The following is a 15,003-nucleotide window of genomic DNA, read 5'->3' on the forward strand; positions in this document are numbered from 1 at the left end:
TGCAGCAAATATTACACAGTTCGTACCTCTGTGAGTGTCTAAGGCTGAGACTGGGGTTGACTTGATTGGTCTTGGTATATGAAGTATACCTCAGACCAAAGCCCATTCTTCAGTTATGTACACACACACATTTACATACTGTCACATCCTCCCCAAAGGCCTGCCCCACCCTCTACTTCATCACAGTCACGGAAATATGCTAGGCGTTGCCACCCTTTTCCCGTAGTACAGGCATGAATGGTTCTCTTTTCACTGCTTAATCCACTTAAGAGCCATTTGAGTTAATGAGGACAATCAGTCTGATTAAAACTCCGCCTTAAGTGTTATTTAACCTCTCAGATCAATGCCATATCCTGAATCAGAATGCCATCCACGCTGTCAGTGATTATTCATGTTCGAGAAGATGCATCTGGCCTAGCTGCAAAATTCTGCTGCCGACCTGCTGGGAAATCTTGCTATTGACCTACAAAATAAAACTCTAAAATGAATACTCAGAGCAAAGACGTTCACTATGTAATGTTAATGTAATGTCATTGGATCATTGACCCTTGAGCACTGTCTGTGCCTTTGTGTGTTAGAAGCCTGAATGAGCTGAGGGTTTTGCTACTGGACTCGCCGCGTCACTCCCCAGGCGTCGACCGGGACCTGAGCCGTGAAGTGCACAAGGCCGAGTGGAAGATGAAGGAGCAGAAGCTGCAGGACGACATCAAGACCCTGAGGGAGAAACTGCTGCTGCTGGTAAGTCAGATGGCCTTCGACACCACCATTTTTTACAGTAGTTTCATAGTAGTTAACAAATATCACAGTTACTGAATAATCAGTCTTGAAATTGGTGGCTTAATAAGTCTATAATTCAAGAGGTTAAATGAATACTTCTTGCAAACATGGTAACATGACTAATGATAAACGGAAGATAGTGTGGATAGAGAGAACAGTGTGATTTACCTATGCTAACTGGGCTACTAGTTTACTTTATACAACAGTTAGTTCCAGTAGCACAGTCTGAATGGTTGACAAGCGTTGCATTTGTGATGATAGCACATTTCTTTTTATTAAAATTGTGTCGTTCCACTTATTACCGGTTTGTACATTAGCACATATGAAAACAGAAAATGAACACAATAGATCATTTCCATAAGATAATATTTTACCTGTTGTAGCCCATTTGGTCAGGTTTTGAAGAAGAGTGTGACAGCAGGCCTGCATCTAAATTCTAAAGCTGTTGTTGCCCAAGTAATCTTTTTGTCAGCAGCTGTGATGGCAGAACAACTAAACAAACTGCAGTTACCCAGAAATTAGCAGAACACATTTATGCAAACAAGATAGGCTGTGAAATGCATTTTAGACAGACTGGCTGGAAGAAAACCACAATCAGTTTAATCTGGCAAATATTGAAAAACTGAGCTGAAACTGATATTAAAACTATTTTATGGCTCTGGAATGCAAAAGGCTACTACTTTGTTGGCTGAAGAAATTGCCAAATGAAAGCACATTTGATACAGTGTTCAGGGCTTTATTGATTTACGTTTTTTTTATTTTGCAGAACTGTTGTATTAAATCAATAGAACACTTAAAGCTGTATGATGTCATGGTCACTTGACTGTGACTGAATCACAGTTATGATGTTTTTGTGATAACACCCTCCCACCTTGTGTTGTATTGCATAAATATTATGCAATTGCCTAAAATAGCATTTGGGGAAGGAAATGGTATTTATGAATTAATGATATTTTTGGACCTGTCTTCTGGTACTTAAGGCACTTTATGGTTTTTGTTCTAATTCAGATGCAAATCGTTGCTGTGAGAACAAAACCTTGTATCTCCATTTTTGTTGTTTGTTTACATAATTTAAAAATTCCTGCTGCCATTTATATTGTGTCAAAAATTACTTATGAATGAACCAACAGAAATGGTCTGACATGACATACAACAAAATCTTTTTATATAAACTTTTTCTTCTGTAGTTCCTTTTTGGGTGATACAAGATTTTGTTCTGAGAGCAATGATACACTTGCCTAAGTCAAATAATGAAGGGCTATAGAGCGGGGACAAACAGTTCTAGTCCTGGGGTGCCAAAGTCCAGCATAATTGGTGATTCTCCTGCACAAGCACATCTACTAAACCTGAGAAATCTCCAAACTGCCCAGGACTCGCTACAGTACTGAGGTTAAACGCCTCTTCTGCAGAGCCCCAGTTGTGTTGTAAGTGTAAGTGCTATGAGTTATGAGCAGAAACCGTGGGACAGACGCACCTGGACAGAAAATCTTAGCAACAGTCCTAATATTTTTATGCACTGGTTGTTTTCTCTATCCTCTCCTGTCCTCAGGGGCGTGAGAAGTCGTCCCCAGATCACCGTCGTTACTCCATGATGGAGCCCTCGGCCACTGACACTGAAGTTACGCGCCTCCGGCAGCGGCTGCTGAGCACTGAGGAGGCCCTGAGGACCGCACTGGAACACAACCAGCAGGTGGACCAGCTGGTACAGGCAATGCGCATGCGCCCAGATAAGAGCCAGGTAAAGCCCTATACACCTCAGTAAACTGGATCCTCCATCTGCTCTTAGATAGGCTTTAACCCTTAGAAGTCTGAGGTTTTTAATTAATTTACATAATGAATTACATTTACATTCAATTGACATTCTGTTTTACAAGTTCAAGTGAGCACAGTATTTTTGATTTTGTTAACTTAATTAAATTAATATTAAATTAATTATTGTCAGAACTACAAGTTCTAAATGTTAATTATAAAAATAAACATGTGAACAGTACTGTGCTCAGATCCACACTGATGAGTTGTTTTAAATAATATAACGTCAGATTTTGTCATTAAAGAGTTGATGCTATTGCTGTAAGTGTATCAGCGTAGAGTATAATGAAAGACTTTACCACCCACATTTGTTTTACCCACTTAAGGTTTAGATCTTACATCATCAGACGGAGTCTGTATTTAACTGCATTCATTTGCTTTTGGCCTGCAGGCACACAGCGGCGCAAATTCTGCGAATGGAATCCATCAACAAGACGCTACCTTCACAGAAGAGGTTGATACTAATACTGAATAAAACTATTTATCCTGTGTCTATTTATTCCATTGCTAAGTGGGCGTCTGTCATTTAACATTCTCTCTTCAGTGTGTCAAGGGTCTATATGTGAGCCCACATGTCAATTCCTCACTCTCATAACTACATATTTAATTGTAGTTAATAAATAAAATGTAGTGGTTTCTGAATAAATGTAAAGATTCATAACTGAATAATAGGCCTACAGTATGAAGGGTTAAGGTGCCTTTATGTCCTTCTGTCATCTTCCTTTAGGAACAGCACTGATGATGGGGAAGGCCGAGGCAATGCTTTGATCATTTAAGGAAAACGGAGGTACGCTGCAAAAAGGAGAGGCCAGTTTGATGCTCAGACCTCGGACTAACGCCTCACTGGACATCATTGCTTTCTTTTCACAGTTAACACCAAAACAAGTGACTCGATCTTGGTTAAAAAACAAAAAACAAACAAATCAAACAGAATGGAAACAGCTTAGCAAGGTATATGTACAATGATGCGAGATGTTATTTAAAACAAATGAAGAGATATGACTGAAGCGGTACATTACGATTATGGTTGTAGACTCAGACCACTGACCCACCCTGTAGACTACCTCCCACATGGACAATGACATCTGACCCGGGACAAGTGAGAAAGCATTGGTCTCGAGTCAAGTTAAAATTGGGCAGGAAGGGGTGAGACGATCGGTTGAATGTAACTGATCACAGTAAAACATTGGCCTCGATTTATACTTGTTTAATTTATTTGCCTTCTATGCTATTGGGAACTAGACTGACCAATCCGTGATTTCTGCCTTCAGAGCCTTGGCCTTGATGCTTTTCCCTTAAGACTCCGACTAAAGGAGAAAGGATGTTGGATCCCACTGGGGCTTATTTTTACGTTATTCCTTTTTACCTACTGTCTGTATGTCACAGTATTCAGCCACCTACCAGTATGTCATCCTCGATAAGCCAGTGAAGGTGCACCATAACGTTCGGGATGCCAAAATGAATGGAATCTCACCACATTACTGAAACTGTCTTGATAAATACCATAGAGCTCATATAGATAATACAAACGTCAAAGCAGAATTTGATCTCCAGTAGTAGCGTGTTATTATTGCTGTATATTCATGTACCAACATACAGTATACTGCAACTGTTCACTGCCCAGGTGTGACGTCAATTTAGGTTTCAAACTTCCATCATCTAATTCAACAACAACAGCGACAAAATCTCTAAAAAGTCTTGATCCACATTTCTGATTACGTCACGTACAGACAAGACACATCAAACCCTACGAAACCCTGTCGTCTTCCGAATGTTAGCTCAATTTGGAAAAAGCAGATTGAATCCATAGATGTACCCTGTTACAATTAGCTCAATTGTGGTCTCAAACTTTCTATCAGTGTGGAAACTGTTAAAAAACTGAGGAATTTCTTATCAGCGAGAACAAGTACAAAATAAAAGATAGGGCTGGCCCCAAGTTTTGCAAATGAAGCTTCAAGTTGTTGTTGGACTCAGATGGTCTTTTATCCGTTAGAAAGCGGTTTACTTTCTTGACTTTAGCTGTAACGGTTCCTGAGACTCAATCATTAAACATGAATAAAACAAAGATGCTGTTGTACTGTGTTATTTTCAAGAATGCTTCATCATTTCCACATTTTAGAATGAAGACTTTAGACTGAAAAAAATAATGTACAGAATTTTGCTTGCTTCAAGTGTAAACAACATTTCCACATGAATAAAATGTATTACATTTACACAAGTATTGCCAAAAGAAAGTAAATTCAAAGACAACACTGTGCTGCTGTAATATATATTGTTATATTTGTCTCATACAGTTTAATACATAATAAATCAACGTATGAACGCAAAGAGAAATGCAAGACAAAACAACTGACATTAAAACATGTGCTGTTTAATAGTCTCCCAGACTGAAACCACCTTTCAGCACATCTGTGATATCCACATCACCTGAGAGTTATGAAAGGTAAGTTACAGATTTGCAAGTGAAGTTTTCACTGCATTTTTCTTCTTTAAACCATGTGCTGTAATAAAACATCTGGCAGTGGTGATTCTCACACGAGACAGCAGGGGGCGGTGTAACCGCACCTTTATATTAAACGCAATCAAACTAAATCATCCAAAGCCAAGAATTTAGATATAAATAAGAGATTAAAATGATATTTGACGTACACATGCACACTCAGTGAAGGTTATGAAGTTTTAGTGAAGCCATGTCCATTTTGAGAGCAATTTCAAATGCATATGCAGCCTGAATAATCAGAATGATCATTTAATCTAAATATAACCCAGTCTATCTGTCATATACATGCATGTGAATTATGTAGGCACGTGTTCATAAACATATATACAGGTCTATAAGCATTAATGTAAGTCTGTAAACATACAAACATCTCTAAGCTTTTAATGTGGAACTAAATGTTAAGTTTGTAAATAGGTAAAATCTCTGGTAAAGCAGAACTCTACAGATGTGTTTACTTTAAATACTCCATGAACTCTCAGTCAATTGGATTTGTATGGTTCAGGTTAAAGAAAAAAAAAAAACAGTTAAATTGGGAGCCAATGTGAGACAGATATAACTGTGACCATAACTGTTTTTTTTTTTTCAAATCATTGCCAGCGTCTCTTCCTCAGCAAGTTTTTTTCTCCCTCAGTTCCCAAAAACGCTCCTTTAATCCTGTATGTAAATCCCAGCCAATGGATGCTGTTGTTGAGTTGGGCTGGGATTAGCGGAGGCGAATGAGTTTCAATTTTACTGGATTACAGAACAAAGAAAGGGGAAAGGGGACACTCTGCTCCGTTAAAGAAAAACAGAAAGAAAAAAGGACTGAAAAACAAGACTAAATAATCTCGCCGAAAATATTCCCAAGGAACGAGCGAGCCAGCTAAGGAACATGGTGCAGATTATGAGATTTCATCAACTCGCTGTGCTTTTTCTTTAGATGGGAATTCCGCCCTCACTATTGGATTAAACGGAGAATAAACCTATTCCGGGATTGACAGCATAAGGTAATTAAAACGGAGAAATCTGGTAAGAAACTAACCCTCCTTTTTATTTTATTTACTTATAAATAGGTAATAGCGTTTCTCTTTCTCGAACACGTGACTTTTTATGGATATTCAGAGGGTGAAATTACAGATTATAATTCTGGGGGGGAGGAGGATGGCTAGCTAGCGAATGTTTGGAGTGTTAGCCAAAGTAGCTATCGAGCTAACCTTTTTCCACCAGAAAGGACGGCGTGCCGTGTAATGTTTTCATCTTCGTATGGCGTTAATTTGAGATTGGGGTGTCTTATTAAACATATTCTGGTCTGAAGTCTCGTTTTCGGCGGTTATTGCCGGCTGTATCCTCTATTCGTGCCATGTTTTTCCTTGTGGAAAACGCAGCGCGGTCTCTCCGCTAGCAAGTTGCAGAAACTGAGCAGTTCCATTGTTGCTTTTACGGGTAGCTGGACGAGAGAAACAGCCGGGTCCGTCCGAAATTTAGGGCTTTATTTATAAAAATAGTGACCGCTTTTGGCTGGAATGAACACTAAGGGATCTAAACGGTCGATGAGAGAAGGTTGAGAAGGTCGTTGTTGACAATGTCAAACGCACATAACGTTATATCACTGTTGGCTAATCGGCCACTATCTCAGTCTCGGAGGCTAATTGTAGTAAATTATGCATAGCTGGACATGTTTCATTAAACCAAGGGCATTTCACTCCGCACAAATCTTCACCAAGGACTTTTCGTTTTTTGCTCAAAAAGAAGACTCAGATTTAGTACCCAGCTGTGTCCCGTGTGTCTGACCAAGAGGAAACATTTCAAAATCTCTACTTTCTTCGGCTGTGTGTTCAGGTCTGAACCCCACTCGGCAGACATCAAAAGGCACTTTACTATAGACGGGCGTCTGAACTGTATCCGTTAAAGAATATTCCCGTCTACATGACTTGGTTTGAAAGGGGACTTTCACTGATTTTTCAAAATTCCTGCACTACTCAGCCGTTGAGATGTAAACAAAGTCATTCAGAGTGGTTTGATGTGAAATGGTTCATTGTAGAGAAACTTACCAAGTCAGATTTCTTTCTCTTTGGAATTTATCTCTTTAGTTTCTTCTGTTGCTGTTAAGCTTTATCACCTGTCTGCCACTGGTGTGAAAAGTGCTCTATAAATAAAGTTGTTGTTGTTATTATTATTGTTATTATTATTATTACAGTGGTGGTGACAGATGTGTACAATGCATGTCTGTCCATTTTATTTACTTTCCAAAATGACCAGAAAACCTACACGTGTCTTCTGAGTTTTCATATGTCATGTTGATAATGGTAATTTACTGTACCTTACAGCGCCCTGCATGTACCTCTTTGCCTTGAATGTATTTTAAAAAAACACGTCTAAGGTCAAAACCTTATCAGGAAACTAATGTAAAACAATGTCTCGTACATCAGGCAGCATATTTGTAAACATTTTATGTAGTAACTTTTTGTGAGGGAGCTTTTAAAGGCAACTCTCAAACCCTTCAGACGTCTGGTTCCCATCACTACCATTGTAAACACGTCTGAGTTTCTCTAGGATGGAGCATTTCACATCAAAGCACTTCGAAGGTCTTTTAATGATTAAAAATATGCAGAATTGTTTCCTTTGCTAACTATCTCTGGTAAGGAGTTCTATATTTAAGAGGAGTCAGGTGTGTGTGTATATATATATATATATATATACACACACACACACTCAATAAGTATGAGTAGTTCTTGTATGTAACGTTTGTAGAAAAAACAGAGCACTGCTGTTACTCCAGGCAGTTGTGAATACATTCCAGTTGTTGGGTTAGGAGTTTGTGAAGTATTCATCTTGATTCCTTCATTTCACGTTTCACTGAAAGACTGCATGATGTCTTGCCCAGTGTTTGTACAGCCTTTTGGCCATTTGTAAAGCTACATGGCATTAAGACCAATTAATAGCCAATGATCGGCCCTGAGCTGACTGATTTAGATAGGGTTGTGTTATTCAACGGATCTGCGACTGGAAGCAGTCGTTAAGGGCATTAGCAAGAGTATTGTGTACTGACGGCAGGGAGAGCCGCAAGCCTCTTAGGGCAAACCCGCTCAGAAATCCACGATATACCCTCTTTGAGGTCATGATAATATCTCTAATCACCATATGGGCAATTATTCAAAAAGGAAAGGATCAGCTCCAGTATGTCTCCGCCAGGGTGGAGAGACTTGAATGGCGTGAATAAAATAGCAGTGCCCGGGCAGAGAGACTCCTAATGAAACGGAAGTCATTAATCTGAGCGTTTAAGCGTGGCAGTCTGGCCCGCTCGTGTAGCTTTTGGAAATGTTCATAAAAGCTGATGCTGTTCTTCTTGTGGTATTCAATGTCGCTGCGGTCTTGTCTGTTACACAAGACACTGAAAAAGACACCACCCGTTTTAACACATTAAAAAGGGCAGTCGGTCCATTGAAGGGACCATAAGAACAGTTTAGAACGGGGGTGTTCAAACTTTTTTCAAAGAGGGCCGTATCATACCGTGTCAGAACACCTGAGGGCTGAAATACTACTCAGAAATGATTAATAATATCAAGTTTTCAGAATATCAGCACATAGAATCTGAGCTTTTTGTGGGATTCTGTGCTTCCTATCATGGTACAAAACATGCACAAGGCTTTTTTGATTGCATTTTGGATCAGTATGTGCTTAAAACAAATTAGTAAATTGTTAAAGAGTAACAATAAAACATGTCTAATGTATTAATCAATTGTTTACTTGATTAAACTGAACAAAAAATCTGTACATTTTCTGTTTTCAGTTAGCTAATATTCATTATATTTCAAGTAAATGCAGCAACTAAATTCAGAAATCACTTTATTAAATGAGAAGAGCAGATTAAACAGCATAAATGACCAGGTTTTGGTTTAACTTAAATGGTAAATACTAGGCTATTAAATTTGCTCTGATAAGGAGCTGGTGCTGTTAGATGCTTTTAGTTTGCAGCTGCTGTAGTACCCTGCCCTCTCCTCAATATTTATTGTGATGTCCATGCTTTATTTTGTGTCTACTGAAATTGAATTCATTACAGTCGTTTGATATTTGGCTCTTGATGAAAAAGCCCAAATCGCCAAAATCGCCTCTTAAACTTTAGCTAACTTCGTTACCACAGTGCGGTGAATCACACTGTCATTTTACGGTGCTGCTGCCACCATCAGGTGAAAGGGCAGTAACTGCAACGTACTGGCTGGCAGGCCACTTCTAACACACTCTTAAACAGAAGCCACGGGCATTTGGCCTTAGGGCTGGACTTTGGACACCTTGATTTAGAATTATGCTTTAACAGATAATTCAGCAGAAAATGTATGAAACATAAGTTCACTGTTTTCTCCTTACCACAAATGTACAAACCTTACCACAAACCCAACCAAAACTTGATTGCTGTCTGAAGTTAGCTTCTTTAGTTTTGTGCTGGAGCTACGAAGCTAATGTAGCTAACAAGTAAGCTGGGACAGTAGTGTAAATTTAGACTAATTATTATCGTCTGCAGAATTATGGCTGTAAATTACCCTGATCCAAATTCAGTTACAAAGTACCGCACATGAGCGTTACAGAGCCTTATCCTATAGCTTGCATTATCCCTGATAGTAATGTAATTACCAACTGGGCCAGCTTCTAATAGGAGGGCTGGGCAATATGACAATATTTATTCATTAATATGATAAATTATGTCACAATATGTCACAGCAGGCTTTTCTGAATTGGCCAGTTAGGAAGATTGGCCAACTGCATGTTTGATTACAAAGAGAGAATAATTAGTCCTGTTTATTTGGATTTAGTGCAGCACAGTAGGTTAAATAATCTGGGCTCATAGTTTTAGTAGTATTTTTCAGTGTGGCACTTCTGACTGTTTTTGTCTGTTCCAACTTATCAAACCTTAGATAACTAATGTTACAGTGCTTCTGTGTGATTTTTGGGTTTGCAACCAAAATATTGCCAAACTGGTGGCACCCATTTTCTGGACAAGCTTGTCTATTTTACTCTCTATCAGGTAGCAGATCTCATGTACCGCAGGTTTTTGTTTCATTTGTGGATACTCCAGCGTTGTTTTCCAGATTGAAATTTACATTATATCTTTCTAAGTTGTGTTCAAAGTGTGTATGAGTAGTTAATTAGTTGATGTTGTGTTTGTTAGCCTGTAGTTAAGCGCAGTTTTTTCTCTTGTATACATTGTCGAAGTAACCATAGACTAGAATGATTGTGCAAAGGCAATGTTTAAATAAAGGTGAGGCAAAAAAGAAAATTAAACTGTGAAAAAGCGATAATTTGCATAGTTTCGGCTCTTATTTAAAACAAATATCAATGTTCAGCAATATCAATTATCAGCCCAAGTCTACTAATAATGAACAGAAGCTTATAGCCCACAAATTAGCATTGTGCAACCAATGTTATCTACAAAAAGTGACAAGTTCTATGGCTCAAAACAGAATAGGAGTCATCTTGAAGCCTGAATATCGTCTTTACTTTTGTCTGTTTCTGTCCACATATGTGATAATTTAACATTTTGCACCGCGCAAATTGGTGTACATAAGCTTCCACGACTTATTAGCTACATCACACTTAAAAAAGCGCTCTTTATTATAGAATATGGTTCTATGTAGAACCATGAACACTAAAAGAATGCTTTGCGTGATTAAAGCATTCTTTGCATTGTGAAAACGTTCTTCATTTTGATGGAGAATGTGCTGTTAAAGGTTTTTTTAAAAGGTTCTTCTATAGCAGCAAGCTTGACATCGTAACGATAGAAGAACCGTTTTCAAAAAGGTTCTATATAAACCCATTTACAACACGTTCTTCAACAATCTGAAGACTCTTTTGTGATGCAAAGAACGCTTTAATCATGCAAAGGATTCTTTGAGTGTTCATGGTTCTATTTAAAACCATTTTCGTTACTAAAGAACCCTTGAAGAACAGCTTTTTTAAAAAAGATTAGCAAAACTGATGAACCAAACTTCAGTTGGGCTGATGGACTACATGAAAGTAATGGGAAAGCTGGAAATTTGATTTTCAGTCAAACTGTTGTTTTAAGCTAAAGTAGCATTTGTACTTTTTTAACTCTTCAGCTATTCCCAAAGTCATCTTCACGTACAGTGACCTCAGAAATAAGCTTGTCCACTTCCTTTGGGATCTTGTAGGTGAAGACAAAGTGACACCAGGACTGTGTCTGGTCTGATTTTGTGAACGCACGCAAAACAGACAAACTCACTGGCCTCCGTTTCCTCACTTCAGACTGTGGATTGCGCCTCAAGCGACGGCGGTCAGACGGAGCGGTCCATCTGTGAGCTGTAATGGGTTTCAGAGGGGGCTCCTCGCTCTGGAGGAGTCGGCAGTAATAGCAGGGCTTGAGCCTGGTTGGGGAGCGTTTTTTGGCTTTTGCCTGGAGGCTAGGATAATGGCTCCCAGTGTCTGGAGAGATTAAAGGCCACAGCCGCATTGTTCACATGCCTCGAGATTAGTTTCCAAGGAGACGGATTGCCGTTGCCATGAGAACGCAGGGCCCGGAATTAGGATTGCGTTTCCCACCCCCCTACCCCCCCCTTTCTTTTATCTCCATGTTTTTATAGATTGACGTTTTTGAAAGTGTATTTTTTGGTGCTAAAGGAGTCCTCAGTAGGTACAAATAGACCAATATAGCTAACCAGTAATGAAACTGTGCTAAGTCTTGGGGGGCAGACAGCGAACGAAGCCACTTCAACGACAACAGGACTCTCAGATTGAGGTGAGGGGCGGTCCTGTTTCGGTTCAGTTCACAGGCCTGACTCTCCCAGCCCCTGCGTCGCTTCCAAGGAGAACAAATTAAGGATGAAGGGTTTTAAGGCAATAATCTGAGCCAGCTTTAATTGGTTGACAAAGGCTTATCGTAATTAGCTACTTTCGCATGTGTGTGACGGATTTTGGTGCATTAGCATGGAAGAGGGTATTACTATCACTTTTTAAAGCTTCTTAAAGGGCTTTTATATCCTCAAATACGTTTCTAAGACATGAAGTTGTTTTAGAAGAAGAGTCCAAACTGCCAGCTCTCAAAACTGAAACAGACACAAATGACTGCCGTGTGCTTTAAAGGCAAGGCCGTATTGTGAACGTTATAATATGAATACTCACATCCTGCAGCCGTGCTGTAGTAATCTCTAGAGTGATCTTTTCTTGTTTAAAGACTGGAAAAAACCCTTACTGATAATGCATCTTAAAGGTAGGAGGAGCTTTTGAAAAACTACAACTGCTTTGGGGTGGATTTTTGGAGGTTGGGCTGTTTTTTAAATGTTTTTTCATTAATTATCTGGTGAATGCAGGAGGAAGGAAGATAGTAAAAGGCCCAGGTAACCTATATCTGTGTTTTCTTTCTAATTAGGTTAATCTTGTTCTTGCAGTCAAACAGTAAACATGTACTAAGTTTACGCTTTGAATCATCCAGTGACCAATAATTGGCTGATATATTTCACCATATGTCTCTCCTCACTATGTAAACTGGGTGGTCCTAATCTTGGGTAACGCTTCTATAAGCATTCCCCTTACCAGTCACAGGGCTGACATCTTAGCCCCGCCCACCCAAAACAGTTTCAGAAGCAGAGAATGTTAGCGAGCTAAAGTTAACCCAGCATAACCAAAAGCTAGCAAGCTAGACCACCTGTCTGTAGCTTCCTGTTGTACGTTTGTTCATTTATCCATACACAAACTTTATTCATTCGTCTGTCTCTTCATTCACGTTTTGCTTCGTTTGTCCGTTTGTTTGTTCATCCGTCCATCTTTGACGATGGATAATGATTTTAGTTCTGTTTGAGTGACGGAGCAGACCAGGAGTGTTGGACAGAGAGCTGTCAATCAAGCTGCTCATTAGCCACGCCCACACAGTTCTCAGACAGGTTCGGTCAGCGGTTTTCAAGCCATGTTTTATCATATTTATATCTTATATTTTTCATTCAAGCGTTGCTAGATGTCTAATATATGATATCGCATATCATAGAAACATTTTTAATATTTCACTCTGTGTTCCCTGCACTTTAATGTTACTGCTGAGAAGCTAAATATCCTATATCAGCCATATAACTGTAGTAACTGTCTTCAAATCATCATTACAATGTACAGAATGGATTATTCAAATGAAAGAAAGAACATGCCAGATGTGGAGGACAACAAGCTAAATGCTAAAGTCAGCAAGGTCTCTGGTTATTTAGATACTTTACCACAGCTGGGCTTCTTTTCTCTGGCTGAAAGGGTAAAAACTTGTCTCTGGTGTCAGTTTTGCGCTGAACGAAGGAATATAACTGAGGTAAGAGTAACGCTAATGCTAGCTTGGTTGTATTTATTAACCTGTAGATCAGTGGCTTGACTAGCAGTCAGGGCAACACCGCAGAGATTCCTGATGGCTGTGATGTATTCACATGCTGCATGCTGGGTATTGTAGTGGGAAAACACAGAAGAACGGAAACATGAAACAATACAGCCTACAAATGGAAATTCTGACAAATCAGTGAGGCAGAGTACATAACACAATAAATAAGATGTAAAACTCTTCATTTTAAGCCAGAGTCATTCTTTAATGAACAGGAAAAGCTACCACTTTAGCATTGCTGTGCTCAGGTTGTTCATATGAGCCTCCATACAGTCAACATTGAAGTGAGTGCAGTACACATTGCAAGCATTTTTTTTAGATTTCACAGGATTGTCTGAACAAAAATTCCCCTCTATCCACTCCTACATAGATAAGGACTAGTTTACAGCAGGGCTTAACCTATCTTACTGGAGACACTCCACAGTTTTGAACTTTCTGAGGCAGCTTTTAACCCTTTGAAGTCTATTTTGTGCTCTACTGCTTTGCTGTTTATGTGTAATTACATAATTGCAGAGTCATCTAATGAAATGCTTTTACATTTGATTTACCTTCTGTTTCAACCGATTTGCTCTTCTGACTTAATTTTGTGCAGCTATTGACAAACACCATGCAAATATATAAAGGGTGTTTTTCCACACAACAAGACTTCATACACCACAGTAACTTTTCGGCAAATTCAAATTGTAATAAAATGAGTGAGAGATAATTAATGTAAAGTGGTACCATGTTTTTGTTATTACTGGCTCTAATTCTGATCTCTAAGAGCTAATCCATTACTGTATGAATGAGAAGGTTTGTCTGTGTCTGTGGTACAATATTATATGGTTCTGCCCCTTTAGAGGGATGGCCCAGCTGCGGAAGCTCAGCTGTGATGGGCTGAGGGTGAACTCTCGTACTGAGCTCCGGGGGCCGCAGGTTTCTGCCAGACAGGAGATCCTCACCAGCCTGGTATCAGCTCTGGACTCTGTGGTATGGCCTGCTCACTCTCTGCTATGAAAGGCCTCATTAAAGCGATAGTTTGGATAAATATCAAATTTACGCTGTTTTCTCTTTGCCCCAACAATAGGCAATCAACCAAAACAGGTTTGGTGTCTGAAGTGTCTTTTTTTTTGTTTTCTTTGGTTTTCTTTAGTTTTGCTCTGGAGCTAAGAGGCTAATGTAGCTAACAAGTAATGGAATTTTATGTACACATAGCATTGTACAAAATTATCCACACTTGCCTCAGTCTGACTGAAGTTAAGTAATCTCAAATAGACCTCATGTCCTATGTAAAGGTAGAAATATTAAATACATACTAAATATGTACTAAATGCATGCATACTAAAAACATACATACAAGTAATACATACTAAATTTTAGAACAACATATGACAACTTTAAATTGTATTTAAATTGTAACTAAGCTGTGATTAAATATATATTAAATGCATTTAAAGCATAATTCAGTATGCATTTACATACCTTAAGCACAACTTATATATACTTATATTTGGGTTATGTAGAAATATGTCTTCTGTGCTTTTCTGTTGTAAATTAAATTAAATTATGTTGCAATGAAGTTAACTTAAGCAGTTGTGAG

At 38.9% G+C, this 15,003-nt stretch overlaps 2 protein-coding genes across 9 annotated transcripts in view; both read left to right on the forward strand.

The window, feature by feature from the left end:
• The window catches only part of clip2 (CAP-GLY domain containing linker protein 2), a 49,857-nt gene extending 45,206 nt beyond the window's left edge, over positions 1 to 4,651 (forward strand). For all 3 annotated transcript variants that reach the window (XM_036579848.1, XM_036579849.1, XM_036579850.1), the window contains 4 exons: positions 579 to 738; positions 2,327 to 2,515; positions 2,978 to 3,040; positions 3,314 to 4,651. In XM_036579848.1, the coding sequence (XP_036435741.1) occupies positions 579 to 738; positions 2,327 to 2,515; positions 2,978 to 3,040; positions 3,314 to 3,325 (424 nt within the window). In that variant the 3' untranslated portion in view covers positions 3,326 to 4,651. The remainder of the gene's footprint in view (positions 1 to 578; positions 739 to 2,326; positions 2,516 to 2,977; positions 3,041 to 3,313) is intronic.
• A 1,053-nt stretch (positions 4,652 to 5,704) lies between these two features.
• gtf2ird1 (GTF2I repeat domain containing 1) overlaps positions 5,705 to 15,003 on the forward strand; it is a 30,130-nt gene continuing 20,831 nt past the window's right edge. For 4 of the 6 annotated variants that reach the window (XM_036579851.1, XM_036579854.1, XM_036579856.1 and 1 more), the window contains exons 1-2: positions 5,705 to 6,072; positions 14,264 to 14,393. In XM_036579851.1, the coding sequence (XP_036435744.1) occupies positions 14,268 to 14,393 (126 nt within the window). In that variant the 5' untranslated portion in view covers positions 5,705 to 6,072; positions 14,264 to 14,267. Of the gene's footprint in view, positions 6,095 to 14,263; positions 14,394 to 15,003 lie in introns of all 6 variants that reach the window. The other 2 variants (XM_036579852.1, XM_036579855.1) reach the window with 2 other exon arrangements.

The sequence above is a fragment of the Colossoma macropomum genome, unplaced genomic scaffold (genome assembly GCF_904425465.1).
Source record: "Colossoma macropomum unplaced genomic scaffold, Colossoma_macropomum, whole genome shotgun sequence".
NCBI lineage: Eukaryota > Metazoa > Chordata > Actinopteri > Characiformes > Serrasalmidae > Colossoma > Colossoma macropomum.